Genomic DNA, 21,694 nt, shown 5'->3' with positions numbered 1-21,694 from the left:
TATATATATATATGTGTTACAAGACAATTACTTGAGGATATAAACTAATTTGTCTTCTGAAATAAATGGATAATACAGATGCATAAAAATAGCTGTACATGAGTTTCTTTATAGGGCAGTGCAACAAAAAATACCAAATGCAATTATTCTTTTTTTTAAAGAATAGCATTTTTAAATGCTATTATTTAAATGAAATAATTTAAACTCTTGTTATTTCTGCAAAAGGAATGGCCACGTATGAGTAGAACTGTATGATGAAGTCCACAATGTTTTATGATTTCAGTCTCTTATTCAGTGCCTCATTGTGTCCTTTTCAGTCCCAGAAAATGAAGTTGAAAAGAATCAAAATATCCGTTTAATTTTGATCGTGTTTTTTGTGTTCCTGGGAGCTTTCACAGCACTGACCATTATTCTGCGAGTTATACGCAGAAAGACCTGTAAGCCCATCATGAACAAAGGTATATTGCTGCAAGACTTTTGATAGAAAAATGTAGACAGTTTTGTCCAAATTATAATACATTGCTTCAAATGTTAGCACTTTAATAGAAGTGTCATAATCATAGGGCATACATTTTTAGTTTACTGTACTTGATGTTATGTATGGCTTTATTTCAACAAATATATTATTTCATTTAATAATAATGTCTAAATATGCTTAAGCTAGCAGTCATTGTTTTTATAGTGACATTAATTGTGTGGGAAACAAATTCTTATGAAGTCAATGAAATGTCACACAGTGATAGGTCAAGAACAAAAGACTGACAGTGAGAGAGGCTCGAATGTCACAGAGCAATCTGAAGATACGGATGAAGCTACAACTGATTTGCCCGATGGATTGAACCTGCATCACTACAACTCCAACCTGCCTCTTCCCTCCACTGAGGAAGGCACTACATTGCTGGTTACCACAAAGACAGTGCAAGCTTACCACTATACACCTGTTATATAGAGAGGAGATCACTGGAACCTCCATAACACTGCACATCATCAGGTGAAGGATGATAGCGAGCATCGTCTCACCATTACTCTGTCCAGACTGGATAAAACTGTCATGACTGCTGGATGCACTAATAATGGACACAGGACTTGAATGTGAACACAGGATGGTATCTGACTGTCAGAAGTGATCATCTCAATGTTATTTAGATGTAAGAATTATCTGCGATAATAGTATTGATAAAATATTCGAAACAATTTTCACCATACTTTGTCCAAAAGGTCACTCTTACACATTTTTTTAACAATGCAAACCCAGTACACATTTATGCTGTATCTTTGTTAAATTAAAATGTGTTACTTCAATTATGAAGTCTTACAGTTTGTAAATATACCATTGCATGCCATTTATGTAATACATTCTTAAAAGGATAGTTCACCCATTTTTAATTTGTTTTCTCTCCAATGTATGACATTTTATCCCCCCAAATTGATCTGTTAGGCACAATGATACTCTCAGTCAACATTTACTGTCACTGTACGAAAAAATGAATGTGAAGGTGACGGAAGTTGTCGGTTCCCAACATTCTGCCAAACATTTCCTTTTGTGTTTCTCATAAGAAATAAAGTCATACAGGTTTGGAACGACACGAGGATGAGTAAACGAAGACATGTTTGTGTGAACTGTCCCATTAAATCAGACTTTCAGAATCCACTGACGTATATTCAACTTCAAAATAGTTTTCTTTATAATTGTTTGAATTATTTATTAGCCTATTTAGGTATGACCCACGTGACAATGTTGCTGTCACGTGAAACCAGGGCAATGTCATGTGACTGACACGAGCGCCGTACAGTGGCATTAGCGAGCTCTCGTTAGCACAACGATACAGTTTGCTCATGCTAAACAGTAAACCCTTACGATACGTTACTTCATAAACAGAATATTCATAGTTGTGATGCATTAAACGGCTTTAAAAAACTGCTAGTGTTGTCTAAGCTAGGCCATGTTTGTACTGTAACGTCTAACTGCTCTGCAAGTGAAACTATGGAGAACGACCCAAAATGTAAACAGTGTTGTTAAACATCTTTTGGCATTAATCTGATACTTCTGGGGACCTACACAACCGGGATTCATGTCGCTTACTAAACCGTTTCATCTGGAATTTCAGAATGAACGGTGAGTTGTAAATCTGAGGTGATGGATTCATGCTGTTACTTTGTTTATTTGTATATAGCACATTTATTGTTATCTAAATTGTTTGTGAGGCAGCCAGAGGTTTCAGAACATTCAGTCTGTGTCACGGTAGTCTGAAAATGCAGATCCTAAAATGTCATACTTATTTAAAGAGCTAAATGACAAGACCATTTAAAATGGAATAAAATAGAGTAAACTTGAAATTAAATTTTGATTACTTCGAAGTGTAAATCTGATCGGTCTGTCTACATATCTCCATATCTACAGTAGCTGCAACAACTTCTTAATTTCTTTATCTGTTGTTTGGACAGGTCATGTCAAGTGTTACTATGTTAAAAATCAAAGTGCATGAAATGAATTACAGTATGAATAACATTATGCTAAAAGATTGACTGCATATATATATATATATATATAAATGTATCTCTCTCTCTCTCTCTCTCTCTTTCTCTCTATGTATATGTATATATAATTGTGGGTCTATGAAGAAGAAATAGATCAGTATATTCAAACTGACAGTGCCTACACCATTAAAAACAGCTTGTGCTTTTCTATGCAGTAAATCGTTTACCATATTGTTAATCATTGTTGTTCATTTCATGCTCTGTGGTCTTTGTGTTTATTTTAAGTGTTTTTATGCTGGTAAATTCAGCCAGTCATATTTCAGGACACTGTACCTTACAGGCGCGCAGCAAAATGATCTGAAAAGGCAAAACCTGTTAGAGAGACTTCTTGATGCAGTTAAACAGGTAAGGTGACATTGAGTTGTTTCATTGACTCTATGATAATTAATTTTTTTCCAGTGTTAACCCAAAACATTTCCTCTTTGACAAATGCTGGCTTGGAACGAGGAGAGAAGTGGTTTATATGCTTTTCAGTAGCTAATTATAACACTAGAGATACCAGGACGACTGGTGTATTAGTACTATATATATATATATATATATATATCACATGATTTATGACATCAATTTTTAAAATTATTAAATACATTTTACTTTTATTAGTGTTATATTATTGTCCAAATGTACAAATATCTGTTAATCAGCTGATGTTTTGGCTTAGAAAAAAATATAAATCCTAATGATAAACAACTGTTTTGCCTTTTGTTTGTGACTATTTTGCCTTTGCCTTTTTATGAACAAACACTCCAGTGCTACATAATGCCATGTTGAGCCATGCCATTTAATTTTGAGTGCAGAAAACTGTTTATGTTTCTCCCGCTTACCAGCTGTTGTATTTAGTAAGTGAATTTAGTACCAATGGTCGATCAGGTTATTAAATATTAATATTTATCTAGGTGCCCATTAAGCTACTGCAGGGGTCTGTGAAGAAGATGTATAATAAAAATGACATTTTCAACTGTTTGAATAATTTGTATTTTGAAATATAATAATGTTAGTTAAGGACCGAACATGATTTTTTAAAAATAAATTATCTTCTCCTCAGTGCCAAATTCGCTTTGGTGGCAGGAAGGAGATTGCCTCGGATTCTGATAGCAGGTGCCATAAAAAGATTACCTATTTATTTAGAAATCTGAATAAAATAAATGGTTTGATACGATTAGGCCAACATTATGTGCTTTAATTAAATGATAATTTTTTCCCTCTTTTGGTCTTTGTAGAGTCATATGCCTGTGTGCCCAGTTTGAAGCGGTACTTCAACATGGCTTGAGGAAAAGCCGCGGTTTAGCCCTCACAGCAGCTGCCATTAAACATGCTGCTGGATTTAGCAGTAAAACTGAAGCAGGTACTGTATCTGATTCCATCAAATAATGGCCATCCAGACCTTACTTTCTGTCACTCATCTTTTGCCAACCATATTAATTGATGTATGATCTTCAGAAAGAACATGCTGAAAAGAAGTGTTTTTCCAAGCTTTTACTCACTGAGCTCTTGAGAGACATTGCCAGAGAGATTTCCCTAGTAACAAAGAACACACGTGGTGTTTTGGGTTGTCCATAGAGGAAACAGATGCTCATAAGTGATCACGCAGGAAAACCAGGTGCTGATACTGTTTATGAAACCAGATGGTTATGCAACAAGCCTTGTAAAAATGGCAAAAAAGAGAAACAAGGTTTTTCTGAGGTTAGTCTTTGCACCTGCTGTGGTTTTGAGCTGTTTAAAATTAACAGCAGAACTAAGAGTGATACTATGAATCAATGCTGAGTACTTTTAGCTTTTGTAGAGTAGAAAGTTGATTGTCACTCAGAAAGTAGTGGGGATTTTGAGTGATGTTCATTAAGCTTGAGTTTCTATTGTAAATAATGTACTTGATGAACTCTGCTCGAAACTAAAGCCCTTAACATACATGATAAAATTCATAGCTGAATGAGTTCACATGCGTATCTGTTGTGCTAAGTTTTATCTTGCAGATGTTTTTGTGTATATGAGTGAAAGATGAGACATCTGCACAAGGTGTCCGCATCAAACTAAATTAAAAAAAGTGTTTTTATATAAATAGAAAGCATGTTAAATGCTAGTAAAGTGTCTTCTTTAATGTTTCAAATAACTTTTGTGAAAATAAAAAGTCAGTTCCATCGTCATTCAGCGTAACAGATATGTTTATGTAAAAATGAAACGGCATACTTATTGTGACCTATATTTAAAATATATATCAAAGAAAAAGTGATTACACTAAATTTTATTATATTTTACATGCTTGAAATCTTGGTGACAAATAGGTAAAACCTAGTGGTTTGAAGGATAGTGGCATTGATTGGTAAATATTTAAAATCACCATTAATTAGTTTTTAGTTTTAGAGTCTTTTAATGATTCTCCTTGTAAAAATGCCTGACAACATTTTTAGTATATGAACTATTGTTGCACTCAATTACATTTTAGTGGGTTTCTTCTGTAAATCATGGTAAAAATATATGATAGTCATTATTTTTTGCTCAGAAAAAATGAAATTAAACAGGATACATTGTAATGTACGGAAAAAAGAACAAAATTTAAAACTATTAAACTTCTATTGTTCTGATGCTTGAAAATGACTGTCTATATATATGATTTTTTTAAATAAAAAAAATAAACTATTACTTTTATTAAGGATGCATGAAATTGATCAAAAGTGACAGTAAAGCCATTTATAATGTTTAATATTTCTGAAAATTTATAATGTTTAAGATTTCTGTTTTAAATAAATGCTGTTTATTTTCTTTTTTCAACACTGATAATAATAAAAAAATGTTTTAGTAACACTTTACTTAAAGCCTTTATGTATAAGTCATTATAAAGGGTTATCAAAGGATATAATGCATTATAATTATTCATAATGTGCATTGTAATGAGTTATATCTTGTCGTAAATAATTATAACCGAATTTAAAACGCAAAGAGTAACAATGAATTGATAAGCGTTATAATGTATTAACTGTGGTTACAATTATTCATGGCAATGTACTATGCATTATAAGGTGTATTACAAGGCATAATTGATGCATTAAAACTACTTTTATAATGCTATTATAATAGCCTACTATATAATAGCCTAATATATATAAATGTAAGTACCAGCCGGTCTGCGAGAATATTTTCCAAACAAAACCGGTCCGTGGTGTAAAAAAGGTTGGAGTGTTACCAATGTTTCTTGGGCCCCAAATCTGCATATTGGAAAGATTTCTTAAGGATCACGTGACTGGAGTAATGGCTGCTTAAAATTCAGCTTTGCAATTACAGGAGTGAATAATATAGAACACAGTTATTTAAAACTGTAATAATATTTCACCGGATTACAGTTTTTACTGTATTTTTGATCAAATAAATGCCTTGGTGAAAATAAAATAATATTTTTGTGAAAATGGTCACATCTGAACCCACAACCTTTGGTTTCCAGCCCAGATATTTAACCACAAGGCTGCAGCAACCTGTATCCTGCAATACCTAAATGTCACAGAGCCCAGAAAAGTATGACTTCCTGAGCCCTATGTGACCCATTTGAAGAAGTGTTACATACAGACAGCTGACCAAGCAAAATGCACCATTGTTTTAATCCAGCAACAGATAAAAAAAATCCAAAATTTTCAGAGGGATGTAAATACAGAACTAAAAACTTCTGTTTCAAATAATCGTAGAACTTTGTGTTGGGATTTTATTTCCTAAATTCTGGTTGACAAAATTACCTCCTTTTATACAACTTCTATCTGTCAGAATTTTCTGTTATGAGGAACTGAGAACATTAACATGCTGGTTCATACAGAGGTCTATTGTGTGTTGCAGAGCTGACGTTCTGGTTTTATGTGAAGGAGCACCTCAACCGTCATGAGTTGCAGCGCTTCTACTCTATGCAGAATATCACATCTGAGCAGGGCCGGGGCCGGGCATGGCTTCGTTGTGCCCTGAACGAACACTCGCTCGAGCGCTATCTTCACATGGTTCTGGCAGACCATGCACGCCTTAGGTACAGACACCCATGATTCACTGTTGTGGATGTCTTCTGTTGTCTTTCATTGTTGTTTTTCTCTACATATCAGTAAGACTCTAACTTATTGAAGGTTCTTTGGTAATTTCTTTAATCTGCCCCATATTTAGTGCCTTCTATGAAGACTGGGCTTTTGTCCTGGATGAGGAGAGAGCCAGTATGTTGCCCACCATGGCTGCAGGTAATATTTAAGTGAGGTATTTGCCAATTGCTGTTTTGTAGTCGTATTATAATGTGTAGCTATGCATCCTTCCCTGTGCAAGTCTGAATTCAGTTTATGTGTCAATAGGGCTCAATTCCATATTGTTTGCCATCAACATCGACAACACGGACCTAAATGGCCTGGACCGCGGAGGGTCGTCTGTGTCCCACTTGCTTAAGGAGTCCACACAGGGCATGAGCAGTTTGTGGAAAGAGTCTACTCAAGGTGTCAGCACTCTTCTGCGGGAAATCGGTACCGCCACTGCGGTGGTTCCTGGTTTCATCCCTCGCTCGTATGCTCCATCAGACCCACTGCCTATCCTGCCCCGCAGCACTTCTGCAGGTACTTGTCACATACCATAACAGAAATCCACATGAACTGTCAGAAATATGTGCAAACATTGTACTTTTAGGAGTACAACTTGTCACTGTGGTAGCAACCCCTGAAGGGACAACTTTGTACCTTATCTACACCTAAAAGGTGCATATTTGTATTGTAGAGTAGTAATATGTACCCTTAAGGCTCTGATATACTCGCAGCAAAATTCTTTTTCATTCTCTGCTTGGGGGTAAAAAGAAGTTATACCTGAAGTACCTGAGCAGCGCTATTCTGTTACTGAATATAGACAAATATGTAAATATGTGCTCACGCTTTCCTCTCAATTACAAAATAAACACAAATGACAGCAGTTAGAAAAGAGCGGTTAAGAAAGCATCTGATCATAGCGAAGTGGATATGTTTGCATAAGCTCTACAATTCGGCACTTTTATTTATATAGTCATTTTATTTATATTTAAAAATTTATTTATATAGTCATTTTATTTATTTATTTATATCGTCATTTTTATTTATATAGCACTTTATACAATAGATTCCTTCAAAGCAAGTGACTTTACAGTATTAAACATGAAAAAAAAAACAGTGTCAGTGTCGCATTCAATTACAATTAAAGCTTCAGTTTCTACTATTATTAAATTCAAGGCATTAATGTTTGCCTAAAAAAACACCACTGGCTCTGCACCCATTTACCTTAATTCATTACTTCAGAGTTATGTGCCCTCTAGAAGCTTGCGTTCTGCAAGTGAACGGCGTATTATTGTGCCATCTCAAAGAGGCACAAAATCACTTTCACTGACTTTTTCATTAACTGTTCCCTCCTGGTGGAATGACCTGCCCAAATCAATCCAAGCAGCTGAGTCCTTAACCATCTTCAAAAAACGACTAAAAACACATCTGTTCCACATTTATTTGACCCTCTAACTCTAACACTGTCTATTCTATTTTAATTCTACTTCATCTATATTTATCTTCTTTTTTTATTTTTACTTAGGACCATGTTATATTTCAGTTTTTCTTTTTTAATAAATCTGCAAAGATGTCAACAATTCTGTGTTTTTCTGTCAATATGGGGTGCTGTGTGTACATTAATGAGGAAAAAAAATTAACTTAAATGATTTTAGCAAATGGCTGCAATATAACAAAGAGTGAAAAATTTAAGGGGGTCTGAATACTTTCCGTACCCACTGTATATATATATATATATATATACACACCTTGCTACGTATACACCTTGCTACTGCGTTAGGCTAACCGAGACTTGTCATTTGCACTTATATATTGTTGCTTTTTTGTTAGTTTTGACTGCTTTTATTGTCCTCATTTGTAAGTCGCTTTGGATAAAAGCGTCTGCTAAATGACTAAATGTAAATGTAAATGTACTATGAAGCAGCTCTCCAGTGTATTCATGTTTTTACTCGCGTCTGATCTCGATGGACTGAAGAAATTAACCGGAGAAGATTTCTACGTCAAAGGAGGAGGAGCCCCAGAACACACCTACCTATTACATAATCCTCAGGAATAAATGGTAGTTCGAAGGTGTTTACTAATCAGAGCAAACTTTTCGGGAAAGTTTGCTTTTAACAAGCTGTTTAGGACTCCCAAAACAATCTCCAAATGAACTTGTTTTGGACTGATTTTATTTGAAATGATGCCACAACAGTTTATTTTCCGATTTCGCTTTTCGATTAAGGCCTTGATGTATGATTATGAACCTTTTAAGGGTAATTACAGTACCAAGATGTCCCTTTAAAAGTATTGCCTCACTTACAGGTTGTTAATTTTTTTCTGAATATGTGTTTATTTCCTGTTTTTTTTTCTTCTCTTTTTTTCCACTAATAAATGTTGTTGTAGTGTTATATTGCTATTGATAATTGAGATTCAGGCATCATTTAGTCACCCTCATATTATTCTTTTTACTTGCATTTTAGATTCCGGCTTAAGAAAAGAGCGCAGACGTAAAAAGAAGATCACAAACATCATCTCCTTTGATGATGACTTGGACGCGGGTGCGGAAGATGAGGACGAGGCTGGTGAGGACGTTGTGAGGAGCCTCAGGAAGAGTACGGTGGGTCATGTGAGTTCTGAGGAGGCTCTGGACCCTCCGGACTCCACCTCTCCTGTTCATAACGGCCTGACTGAGCCTGGGATTGTGAGCTGGGCTGAAACACCCCCGCAGAACGGAGTATTGCCTGATACCAAGAGCATTGACAATGATGAGGAGGAAGAGGACGATATTTATGGAAAGAGCAGGTCAGAGCCCCCAGAAGAGGGTCATGGGAATGGGGAGCAGTGAGTTTACTTGACGTTTTGGTTTATTTGTTGCATTAATCAAAACCAGTATGTAGTGAGACTTGAATTGAATGGACTTAAATTGACAATTAAAAACAGATATATTAATGAACTATTAACTTTATAATAGCTCTTGTTACACTTGTCACATGTACACTAATGTTCAAAAGTTTGGGGTCAGTATATTTTTTTTATATTATAAGTTATAAGTTATTATATTATAAGTTAATTTTAATCAAAAGTGACAGCAAATACATTTGTAAAGATGCATAGAAATTGTATTTCAAATAAAAACTTTATATGCATCAGAGAAACCTGTATAAGAATGTGTCACGGTTTCCAAAAAAATATTAAGTAGCACAACTGTTCCTCACTGTTTTCACCATATCAGAATATTAGAATGATTTCTGAAAGATCATGTGAAACTGAAGACTGAAGTAATGGCTGCTGGAAATTCAGCTTTGCCATCACAGGAATAAGTTACATTTTAAGATGCATTAAAATAGTATCGTTATTTTAAACAGTTGTTGTATTACAATAATATTTCAAAATATGAATGTTTTACTGTATTTCTGAACAAATAAATGCAGCCTTGGTGAGCATATGTGACTTCTTTTTTACCTACCCCAAACTTTTGAATGATAGCTTATTTACTATAGTAGTAACTATAAAAGCAGCTAACATAAACCAAACCCTATAGTAAATACATGCTGTTAATTAATATTACTTGTAATCTACTTGTGGAATTACATTGTAATAAAGACACATTAAAATAAAGTGTGACCATAAGATTCTGCTCTGCATAGGATGGTTGTGGGGAGTTTATCCAGTGTTTCCACATGGAGTCCAAGGCAAATCATCACTGACAATGACAGCTCGCACATTCTCATACCTCTGGCCCCCAGTGAGCCCTACACACAACAAGGTCAGACCCACAGGCTGTCAGACAATGTCCTCATTCAGGGACATCTTGCTATGTTTTCACAATCTTGTCCTCATCGATGTGCCAAGCATTTTTATGTGTCTTCGGATTTTTCAAATGTAAAAATTAACTTAAAATAAAGCACTACGTAATTGAGAGTGTTATGTGTAACTACGGTCCTGGCATGGAGAAATGTGCTATTTTTGTGCTTACAGTTGGCAGTTCAGTTGAGACTGTCGAATTTCATGGACAGAAGGAGAGCTCGAGCCCACCAGCTGACAGTGAAAAACAAAGCCAACTCCAGTTTAGGTATCTGATACAAAAGAACACATTTTTGTAAGATTTCTGTTAGTAAAATTTCTTCTTTGAAGACTGATACTTATAGTCTGTATTACCTTTTGCTGTGTCAGCATGGAGTCAGACTTACCAGCACAGATTGCGCCTGTGACCAGTGTTTTGCCGACCCCTGGCCTTCCCGAATCCATGACAGTTGGTGAGTCGACCTAAGATAAACCCTATCATTGTCCAGAGATCTTCCTTGGGTCTTAAGCTCTTTTTAATTTTATTTTTGAAGGTTACACCTTTACAGGAACAGAGTTTATACCAATTTAAATGGATAGTTCATCCAAAAATGGTAATGGCAATTCTGTCATTTTTTTACTCGTTTATTTACCTCGTTTCAAACCTCTATGCTGTTTTTCCATGGAACACAATTTGAAGATTTTTGTATGTTCACACAGCTCTTGTTAATACAACGGCCAAGCTCTAAAAATTTTTTAAAAGTTAAATATCAGTAAGATTACTTTTTATTTGAAAAATGAATAATCAGCTAAATGTATTTGCAAGTGATCAAAAGTGAGAGTACACATTTACATGGTAACAAAACAATGCTGTTTCAAATAAATGCTGTTTTTTTTTAAACTTTCTATTCCTCAAAGATTCCTGAAAAAAGTATCAGGTTTCCACAAACATATTAAGTAGCACAACTGTTTTCAACATTGATAATAAGAAATATTTATTGAGCAGTAAATCAGCATACTAGATTTCTGAAGACTCATGTGAGTCTGAAGACTGTAATAGCTACAGAAAATTTAGCTTTGCCATCAAAGAAATACATTTCATTTTTAAATACATTAAAATAGAAAAGTTATTTTAAAATGTACATTTTTTATTTTATAATATTAATAATTTGCTGAATAATTAATATATATATAATTGCAACGTTGGTGAGAGCATAGCAAAACTTATCGACTTAAAAAAAGCCTTAAGAAGCCATATAACTTTTGTTGGAGTTTGACAGTCTGTGGTCGCTTTGAACTTTGTCCTTGTATGAATAAAAGCTGGATGATTCTTCAAAAATGATCTTCTAGTGTTCCACAAAAAAAATGGCAGCAGACTGTTTTGGAACAACATGAAGGTGAATAAGCACCGATAGAATCATTATTTTAAATATGTATAATGACAACTTTAATTTTTGAGTGAACTGTTCCTTTAAAACTACACTTTTTGTGTATTTGAGCTTCATCTAAAGCATTTAGGTCTTTGAGGATTTGGTCTGTGGACAGATGGCATCATTGAGGTAATTTGCCTTGACTACAGCTCTGTTGTCTAGTGGTTTGGTGCAGATGTGAGGCCGTTTTAATCATCATTTAAATATCGGCCATAAGACTTTGCCTTTGAAAACATGACTTTGAAACTGGAAATTATGATGGTGATCTAACAACTTACTGTTTTTGTGCTGCTGAGACATGCTATGCTTGTAGGGACAGACATCATTTTGGACTTAAATAGGATTTCTATTCTTTTGATTCACCCCTGCATACTTCCTCTTTCCAGATGAGGGCACTGTTGGTTCAGTGTGAAATATTCTCACGTTGTTCCTCTTTCTCTCTCTGTCTTTTGTCTGGACACAACTATGAGATGGGGCTGGAGGTGACTGATCCAGTTATACTTAAGCTTTCAAAAATAAAAAAGAGAAAAGATGAGAGCAAGAAATTGCAGGGTGCCCGAATCTGCTGGTGCTCTCAGACATGAGTAAAATTCAATTTCTTTCTCAGTATGCCTTAATATCCTATTAACTGCTATTTAATTATGGATACAACAAACATTACCTTTAAGGCATGAAAATGCTATATTCTACTTAGTTTTGTGTTTTATGAGCTAGGTTTTGACCTGATCATTATATTTATGTGCATTTATGTACTCCACAGACTGTTTTTTATTCAGTGCTAAAAGAATTGGGCTTTTCTAACATTATAGTTCAATATGCAGAAACCACTATAAGTCAGCCATTCTTAAAAAATCCACTTAAAATTTTTAATTCGTAATGTGCTAACCCTCAAGTATTTTCGAAACTGAATTTCTTTCTTCTGCAAAACACCATTTTTTGTCCATTCAATGGAAGTCAATCGTAACCAAAATGGTTGGGTTACCAGCAGTCTGAAAAATGTCATCTTTTAATTTCCACACAAGAAAGAAAGTCATAAAGGTTTGTAATGACATTAGGATGAGTAAATAATGACAGAATTCTCATTTTTTGGCTGGAACATTAAGTTAATTTCCCAAAACATCTTTGACGATATGGAAACATTGAAGTAATTGATTGCAATACCTTTTTGCTTGTAACGAGGGGTGTACTGATAGTATCATGCCATGATGTATCGTGGTTCAAAATGTAAAATTCATCCTGATAATGCAGAATGTCTGATTTTGCCAGTAAATTACAATAAAAGATTTGAAAATAATATTTAATATTGCAGCTTATAATAATAGAATTATATTTTAAGAATAAAACAACTTTTTTTTTTAATGTATTTAATCAATGAGTCTAACATAATTCTGTATTTTCAATAGGGTTGCAAAGGGGCAGAACATTTCTGGTAAATGTCTGGAAACTTTCCAAAAATTTCAGAAAGTTTCTGCAATTTACCGGAAATTTTCTGCATCTTTGCAACCCTAATTTCCAGCTAAGCAAAATCATGAATTTTTCTATTTTGGTGTTACCATTACCCTGTGCATTGGGCACCAGGACCAATACCAAGCCTGTTCAGGTCCACCAATTTTAGCATTTTTATGAACAGAACTTTCTGTAAACTTTATCATATGTCTTAGAAATAATAGTAATAATAATATAATAATAACAGTAATAATAGCAATAAACCCTTCCCATTTTTTTGCTTTTTGTTTAAAGTATCATTAGAGTAACCCTTTTGTGAGATCAGGATCGAATGAGATCAGTATGTGTATCGAACCGAATAATAATATGAGTGCATAGTTACACTCCTACTTGTAACACAAAGCTGCAGGTTCAATCCCTAGCAGGGGTGACCCCATTGCGCTTTTTAGTAGACACTTAATCCCAGGTTACTCCAGAGGGAATCTTCATGCAGATAATGCACCGTAAATAGCCTTTGATGAAAAGCCTGTGCTAAATGTGAACCAGTTCCAGGTGTCTCAGACTGCTGTCTGTGAACCTTGCTTTCTGGGAAGGAAGTCAAAGCTTCGCCTCCTATACTTGCCTGCTTCCACTCAGGATTACAAACATACTTGGACCACCTCATCCTGGTGTGTTTCTCCTCCTCCAGATGAGGGGCTCTGGGAGAGGGAATGGGCTCTTCCGCAAGAATTCTCCTCCAGATCCTTCTCCGGCACACACACTTCTTTGCTCCTGTGTAGCGTTACCGTGACAAGTGCATAGTGCAGTACATATTTACAAAATTCTTTGAGTGGGTGAAAAACAGCCTTATCAACAGAGTTGTTTTGTAAAATTCCCATACTGTACTTTATGTGAAACAGTGTCAAAGCAGCTTGCATACAGTCTTTATTAGAAAACCTGTACACTATGGGTGTCCCCGACTAAAGATTTACATAGTCGAATCAGAATTGTCGAATCTTGCCGATAGTGGACTGATAGTCAAATCATATGTTTGGGGGCAGGGGGTAAAATACATTTCCAAGGGTCAGGTCGTCAGACATTCGTCAGTCATAAATACTGACGTTAACACCCAGGGAAAATGTGTATCTGACGCCTCGCAGACGCAAACGGGGTAAATGTTTTTTGTTTTGATTAATAGGTAGTTAACATTGGCCGGCTGCATATCATATTGTTTATTACTTATCAGAGCTGATGAAACTGAAGATTTGCACTAAATAAAACCAAATAATCCACACATAAGATGAAATCAACGGATGCAAGAAGTATTCGATGAAGTCCGTGTGCATTAATGTTTACTCTAACTGTATAGAGATTTTCACGGAGGAAATTAACGAATATTTCACAACACTCTGAAATAATTGATTCTGATTGGTCAGTTACGACATTCAGTGGTAGGGCTAGGTGATACATTGAATGTTAGCATATTATCTCAGTAATCTTTGCTCACTATTTAAAATTAGGGAATGTTGTGAATTTCATGATAATGTGAAAGGTTTAGCTTATAAATACAGTAAGCCGGTTTCACTCCCCTTTTTGGTCTCGCGTGTATGACAAATACAGAAGCATTTGAGAGCAGCTTATAGGCAGTGCGTAATAACAGTCCTTTTAAGGCAAGTCATTTCACTCTGCGGCCATCTTTGAAATGCGTCTCGGACAGCTATTTGAGTCATTCAAGTACAGCTCCTATCTCTTTGAATAGGAAAACATCAAATTCTCCAAAACTGTTCACCGGAGCTTCTAACGGCAGCTGCAGTAATGCGATGACTTTTACCAAATGATCGACTCTTCAGAAGACAGTACTATTCCACCATATTGTGTTTTTCACTTTCTCCCATTCATAAGTAATATGATTGCAGCAACTTCGTATACCTTACAGTCTTTGGAAATGTTAGCAATAGTGCCTATTTGTATGAGCATTCTGTTAAGGGCCTCAAAGATTTCAGTTTACAATTTTTTTTTGCAGCATTGAGCACTGTTGACAATCATAGACATACAGTGGTGGCCAAAATGATTAGAACACTAGTATTTTCACCAGTTAAAAAATGGTTATAAGTCCATTATTTCTATCTTTTGCTGTAGTGTGTCAGTAGGAAATATCAGTTTACATTTCCAAACATTCATTTTGCCATTAATTGTAATAATCCAGTGAGATTTTTGTTTGCACGCGGAGTCTGACAACAGCCAATGCTCCACACAGAGATCTGATCTCATATACAGCCAATGCTCCACACAGAGATCTGATCTCATCATCATCCAGTCTGTCTGGAATGATATGAAGAAACAGAACAAACTGAGACAGACTAAATCCAGAAGAACTGTGGCAACGTCTCCAAGATGCTTCAAGAAACCTATACCTACAAAGCTACCTGAAAAACTATGCGCAAGTGCACCTAGGGCAAAAGCTGCTTTAAACGCAAAGATTGGTCCCAACAAATGTTGATTTAATTTAGTTAATAGAAGTTAATTGATAAAGAAAATCTATTTATGACATTATTTTTGACAGCATCCTCATTTTACAGCATTTTTACACAAGGGCCTAAAACTTTTAACAGTACTATAGCTTTGCAGGTATGACGCCCATTTCCTCGACACGAGGAGGAAAAAATGTGTGGATGCAGCGAAGAAAGAGAAATCGAAAGCAAAACTAACCTCGAGTTATCATCCCAAGATGACGAAATTGTCAATAAAAATGTAGCACAAATTCAGTTATATAGGCTACTCATTTGAAGCGCGCCACAAGGACCATTTATCCGCTCGGCTCCAAGTCCAAACAGCAATGCAGCTCGAGCTTACTAGAGCAGATGCGTTTACTTGATCACCTCAGCCACACGACCACTAAACAGCATCCAGTGAGAAGCGCTTGAATTCAGTGAAGAACACTTCTCTGTGATTTAAACTAGTTTAAAGCCAGATGGAACAGCACTGACAAATTGGAGAAACACTGCGCAACGAAACAGTCAGAAGGCTTTTTAATCTACAAATCGCCATAATTTACCATGGATTTACTGTAGTAACACTAACTGTACCATGGTATTGTGGCAGAAATGAGGAATATTCATACAGAATTTTATTATATTATTAATGTAGACATTAAATGTATTAAAGGAGTAATACATTTAACTGTAATGGAATATAATTACAGTATTTTTTTTTGTGATTAAGCTATAGCATTTGTGCATTTATACTAAATGCATGGCTTAACTGTGGTTATCGTGATCTAAATGTACGCTACTATGAAATACCAATGGTTAATTGTAATATAACTCAAACACTTAGAATATTTACATTTTACCATAAAAAAGAGGTTGTTACAATTTTTACATATGTTACTATTTTTGTTAATGAACATAAAGTTGCATCTGCATTCTAACTCAAGCTACTAGCCTACTACTGTCAACTGTCATATTATTGTCATATTATTAATATTGTAGCCTGCACTTCAAACTGTCTAAAGATTTGTGCCATCAAACTCAGGCAACACAAACCTGTTAAATATATTTGAAGCAATATCACACGTTAGCACAAGAAACTAAGAAATATTTCTATTAAGATATTTATTTTATTAAGGAAAAATGACTGGAAAAGTGTAAAGAATTCAAAAACGTGACGTGTCTGTCATGTTCTGACAATAAAGAGTAGTTTAAAACCACAATTAACGGTCTGGTTTCTACAACTTTCACTTAGGAGCAAAATATAATAAAGATTTGAAATTTATCGTGATAATTATCGATATCGACTGATGTGAAAAATTTTACCGTGATAATTTTTTTGGCCATATCGCCCAGCCCTATCTGCTTCTTCATATCATTCCAGACAAACTGGATGATGGTGAGATCAGATCTCTGTGTTGAGCACTGGCTGTTGTCAGACTCCGCGTGCAAACAAAAATCTCACTGGATTATTACAATTAATGGCAAAATGAATGTTTGGAAATGTAAACTGATATTTCTTACTGACAAACGACAGCAAAAGATAGAAATAACAGACTTAAAACTATTTTTCAATCTAGTGAAAATACTACTGTTCTAATAATTTTGGCCACCACTGTATATGTTGAATGCATTAATGCAATGATGAAGCGGATGATGTTTCTTAGTCAAAATCCCCTCAATGTTCAGCTTCAGCTCATAGAATGAATTTTGCACGTTCACAGATTGTTTCATGATAACCAACAAAGTGTAAATATGATGTAAATAAGAGATTAATTGTGCAGTGTAAACAGCTTTTTTGATTATAACTGCAATTTTTTCAAGAGTGTGTAACTCAGTGAGATTTCATTAAACTGAAGTGATTGACTGCTTCAGTGATTATAAAGCACATGTTCTTTGTTCACTTTTGGTATATAACCCATTCACAGTTTGAAGAACTAAGTTTTGACCACTCACTAAAAGCTGCAAAGTTTTGAGAGTATTTAAATTCCTAACTGTATCTGAAATTGCAGGGATTGACAAAGTGATAACCAAAGCAACGGATGACACAAAAAATATGATATGTCAATAACTGGACACGCCGGCGCCGCTGTCTCTCTCACTCATATAGAGAGGGAAATCCACCTGCGATCCGAGCTGAGAGGTTAGGGTACTCACGGACTGAATATGCGCTCTGCAATAATAATGTGATCGGTTCCTATGGTCCACGCTGATAGCTGTTCCGAGGCAGGTTTTTAGTTCTCATCTCCATAAATATATATATAGTAGTAGAGCTATTACAGTAGCTGGAAATCTGTTTATCCTTCTGTTCCTCATGCTTCCCCATTTTCATAGAGAACGTGGTTCATGGTTGCTCAGAGCGCTTTGGAAAGAAGGTGAAAATCGCAGCCACGATTTCCACACATTTTTAGATGCTGGGAGCAGGGAAAACTATTTAGAGCGCCTTATTGTATTAATTAAAATTTCGATATTCGGGCCAGTGTATCGATTCTCGTATTGCATGGAGAAGGACAACGATATATCGCCATATCGATATTTTGTCCCACCCCTAGTTGAAATAATAAAACGTATTATTTTGATGGCGGATTGTAGTCCAGAAAGGTCCAAACGACAATCATCAGTGACAACTGGAGATTCACCCATTGTCACACAAGATTTGTATTTCAAAGAGAACCAGTTCTAAGTAAGGAATAATTGACGACGGCCCGTTGAATTATTAGAAAATAATGCACACCTGAGGCGGTGATGAGGCCACGACGCACGGTTTGATGTTTTATGAGCTAACCGATCATCAGATTTAATCACCATTGGTAGCTCGATTTATTGTAATGCTTTTTTTCTCAGTTGGTCAGAACATTTTACTTTACTTGTTCAGATGACATTTTCCGGTAAAAATTCTGATTTGGGTTATACTACCAAGATGTAGATTCTGTGCATCGAAAGTACAGTATCCACACCGGTGCGGTGACTGACAAGTACACATACTCCTCAAAACATTAGATTCATCCGCACTGAGGAGCCGTGCTGATGCACAACCCACGTAAAGATGATAATTCCGCAAATAACTGCAATTGCAGGTTTCAAACAAAGATGGCGACAAAGAGGCAAAACTTACAGCTGCAGCTTTAATTAAAAACTATTTGAAGACTTTGTTAATGTTTATTATTATCATATATTGTTTATTTTTAAAAACATTAAATGTTCCCAATACTTTACAGAAATTGGTACAAAGAACTGTGCAAGTTTACTGGTATTGGTCCCAACTAGGGCTGCACGATAAATCGCATGCGATATTTAACGCGCATCTCTGTAATCTGACGAGCTGCGCAAAACCACGTTCATATTCGTGCTATTTTTTGCGCAGCTCGTCAGTGAACAACGGCTCTGTGTAGTTAATGCTGCTCAATGTGAAAGCACGCACGTGATGGAGATTTACCGCTGATTACAGAACCGGCTTTACTGATAAGATGCGCGTTAGATATCGCATGCGATTTATCGTGCAGCCCTAGTCCCAACTACTGAAATTTTGGTATTGTGAAAACACTGCACATGACCCTAAGTTGACTGTAATGCTTTGTTCAATGATATAGAAGCTGAGGTTGCCATCTTGGCTCCAGCGGGAAATTAAACTGTACCATTTCAGTCAGCAACGGGGGTCCCGAGATCTTTTTTCAACAGTTTTGATTATTAATTTACATACTATTTTAATTATGAGTAAATTTGTATGGTTGTACGGTAAATATTATTGTTATTGATATTATTATTTTGGAGTTTATCTTGGTTTGGGTTTATTACTGAATTTATGTTTTTTTTTGCCTTTGGGTTTCTTTCTTTCTCAAGGGTTGAAGTTATATTTTGTTAAGAGGTGTAATTTCTAATTTTCAGGATTTGCTTTTGCCTCAGGATGGTTTCTTTAATTTACTTGTTCATTTGGGACAATATTTTGCATGCCTACCCCTGTATGATTTTTTTTTTTTTGTAATCTACTTTCTATCCCTTTTTCAACAACTCGTGTCCTCAGTGTATAACTTGGCCAGATTTATTACAGTAACCAGACTGAAAAAAAGACTCCTTAAAACAAATGTTGTCCTTTTGTTGTAACCATTTTCTGGAATTAGTTTTTGAAAGGGACATTGCACATAAGTGAAGCGGTTTCTGATTACGCCTATGGCTGCCAGATTGATCTCTGGTGGTCTGATATGCTTTTTCTCTTAGAGAGACAGTAATTGAGCTATATCACTGTTCAAAGATACCAATGTTGTTGTTCTTCAAAAAAAAGAACAAAGACATCTTTGACTTTCTTTTGCTGAAAGTACTTTAAGCTTGTTAAATGTGGATCAGACCAGCCAGGTTTATATAGATGGCTCCGTCCAAGCCTGCGGTTCCTCTGAGATTCATTAAATGATAATGGACTGATGGGAGCGTTCAGACTTTGTCTTTCGGAGCCGTGTTGTTGGGGTTATCTAGGTTACCCAGTGCCAGGTTATCCAGCTTTCAGAGTGCAACAACAAAGAAACTGACTCTCTCTCTCTCCTTTTCACTCACCATTCTGGATTTAGACCGTACACTCTTAAAAGAAAAGGTTCTATATAGAACCTTAAAAGGTTCTATCAGGCGCTTCATATATGGAACCCCTAAAAGGTTCCATATAGAACCCTTTTTAAGGGTTCAATCAAAAGAACCCTTTAGGGTTCTTTGTAGCCAGGAAAAAGGTTCTATATAGAACCCTTTAGGGGTTCCCATCATGGGATTATTCTTTGGATTTAATTTTTGTTTTATTTTAATTAAATTTTAAGACTTAAACAGCCTATATAGCTACTTTATCACTAGAAAAACTGAAATAACCATAAGCATAACACATCAAGGTGTTGTGTGATCATTTAAGACCCTTTTACAGCAATTCATAGTGCAACATTTTTCTTTATTTATTCATACTTTTTATTAAAATAGCACTCTCCATTTTAGAAATATTTTTTCAACCCCCTCCACCTTACTCACCCATCGAACATGTCAGTCACAAATATATGTTGATTGCTAGAATCCACCCAAAAAAACAAAAAAACAATTGAATGTTAACTTGCACAAATAAATAAATTGAAAGTTAACTTGCAAAAAGAATTAAAAATAATTAAATAAGTAAAATTAGAATGTGAAAAAGTAATCAAATAGTATATTAATGACAGTCCTCTTTTGCATCTCACCACCAGGTCTTTACCCTTTACCTTAAATAAATGTCAAGTATTTACTCCACATTCTCTTATAAACCAAGTAGTCTGACTTTTTTTTTTTTTTTGTATACTGCAACTTTTGCCAATTCTGTAACCCATGAAAGATGGTGAACCACATTTCTGAAAAGGGAGCTAAAAGACTAACTAGTAGTATTGTTTTTAATTTATAAGCATTAAATGTTAATTTTACATTCAGATAAGCATTTAAACAATAAAAACAAAGGACCCATGACAATTTCAGCACTGGGAAATAGTGCTGATTGAAATGAACTGAGTGATGGCTTTTGGATGCTCCATAGTACTTAACAAAAAGTAGACAGCAAACAGATACTTCTGGCATATCTGTGTTATTGGTCAGTGACACATCCATTTTGATGCTAACTCTCCTTGCGATGAGTAGGCTTGACATCCTAAGATGGGGATACAAGTCAGAGAAACATTTATTAGACCTATGGAGAGTACAGTACAACAGGAAAAAGAAAGGAATCTCTCACAATTAAATACAATCTTAAAACTTACTTGAATTAGAGAGGAGTGTGGTGTTTTCATCTGAATGTAGATGACCAAACAAGTAATGCTGCACTCCATAGTCCAGACCTGCAGTGACAGTACAAAACATTTATTTATTTATCAATCAATCAATCATAAGAACCTGCATGATAAAATGTGGAAAATAGAAGAAGAAAAAAATATATCAGTAACTTCAGATTAGCTGATTGATGAGTTTCCCAAAGTTGATACTGTGAGGAAAAAGAAATAATGTACCTTTTGTGTTATTGTTTTGCAGCAAGTTA

General features: G+C 35.3%; 2 protein-coding genes and 1 long non-coding RNA gene across 4 annotated transcripts in view; 2 read left to right on the top strand and 1 right to left on the bottom strand.

The window, feature by feature from the left end:
- Positions 1-1,249, top strand: part of LOC107734209 (tumor necrosis factor receptor superfamily member 17-like) — a 1,688-nt gene extending 439 nt beyond the window's left edge. The window contains exons 2-3 of the mRNA XM_016546102.1: positions 318-458; positions 738-1,249. Coding sequence (XP_016401588.1) covers positions 318-458; positions 738-949 — 353 coding nt within the window. The 3' untranslated portion in view covers positions 950-1,249. The remainder of the gene's footprint in view (positions 1-317; positions 459-737) is intronic.
- A 563-nt stretch (positions 1,250-1,812) lies between these two features.
- LOC107734208 (sorting nexin-29-like) overlaps positions 1,813-21,694 on the top strand; it is a 112,388-nt gene continuing 92,506 nt past the window's right edge. The window contains exons 1-11 of one of the 2 annotated variants that reach the window (XM_016546101.1): positions 1,813-2,116; positions 2,819-2,883; positions 3,584-3,636; positions 3,759-3,883; positions 6,355-6,535; positions 6,667-6,737; positions 6,846-7,100; positions 9,026-9,347; positions 10,193-10,311; positions 10,524-10,617; positions 10,719-10,801. In XM_016546101.1, the coding sequence (XP_016401587.1) occupies positions 2,110-2,116; positions 2,819-2,883; positions 3,584-3,636; positions 3,759-3,883; positions 6,355-6,535; positions 6,667-6,737; positions 6,846-7,100; positions 9,026-9,347; positions 10,193-10,311; positions 10,524-10,617; positions 10,719-10,801 (1,375 nt within the window). In that variant the 5' untranslated portion in view covers positions 1,813-2,109. Of the gene's footprint in view, positions 2,117-2,818; positions 2,884-3,583; positions 3,637-3,758; positions 3,884-6,354; positions 6,536-6,666; positions 6,738-6,845; positions 7,101-9,025; positions 9,387-10,192; positions 10,312-10,523; positions 10,618-10,718; positions 10,802-21,694 lie in introns of both variants that reach the window. The other variant, XM_016546099.1, reaches the window with a different exon arrangement.
- LOC107734211 (uncharacterized) lies at positions 21,235-21,694 on the bottom strand. Its single transcript, XR_001639073.1, has 3 exons — positions 21,666-21,694; positions 21,420-21,497; positions 21,235-21,310 (listed from the first exon to the last, which is right to left on the bottom strand). It is a non-coding gene; the product is annotated as an uncharacterized LOC107734211 (long non-coding RNA).

The sequence above is a fragment of the Sinocyclocheilus rhinocerous genome, unplaced genomic scaffold (genome assembly GCF_001515625.1).
Source record: "Sinocyclocheilus rhinocerous isolate Xijiao unplaced genomic scaffold, SAMN03320098_v1.1 scaffold820, whole genome shotgun sequence".
In the NCBI taxonomy this organism is placed as follows: Eukaryota; Metazoa; Chordata; class Actinopteri; order Cypriniformes; family Cyprinidae; genus Sinocyclocheilus; species Sinocyclocheilus rhinocerous.
Note: the sequence above shows the minus strand (reverse complement) of the source record. Positions and strands in the feature narration are given on the sequence as shown.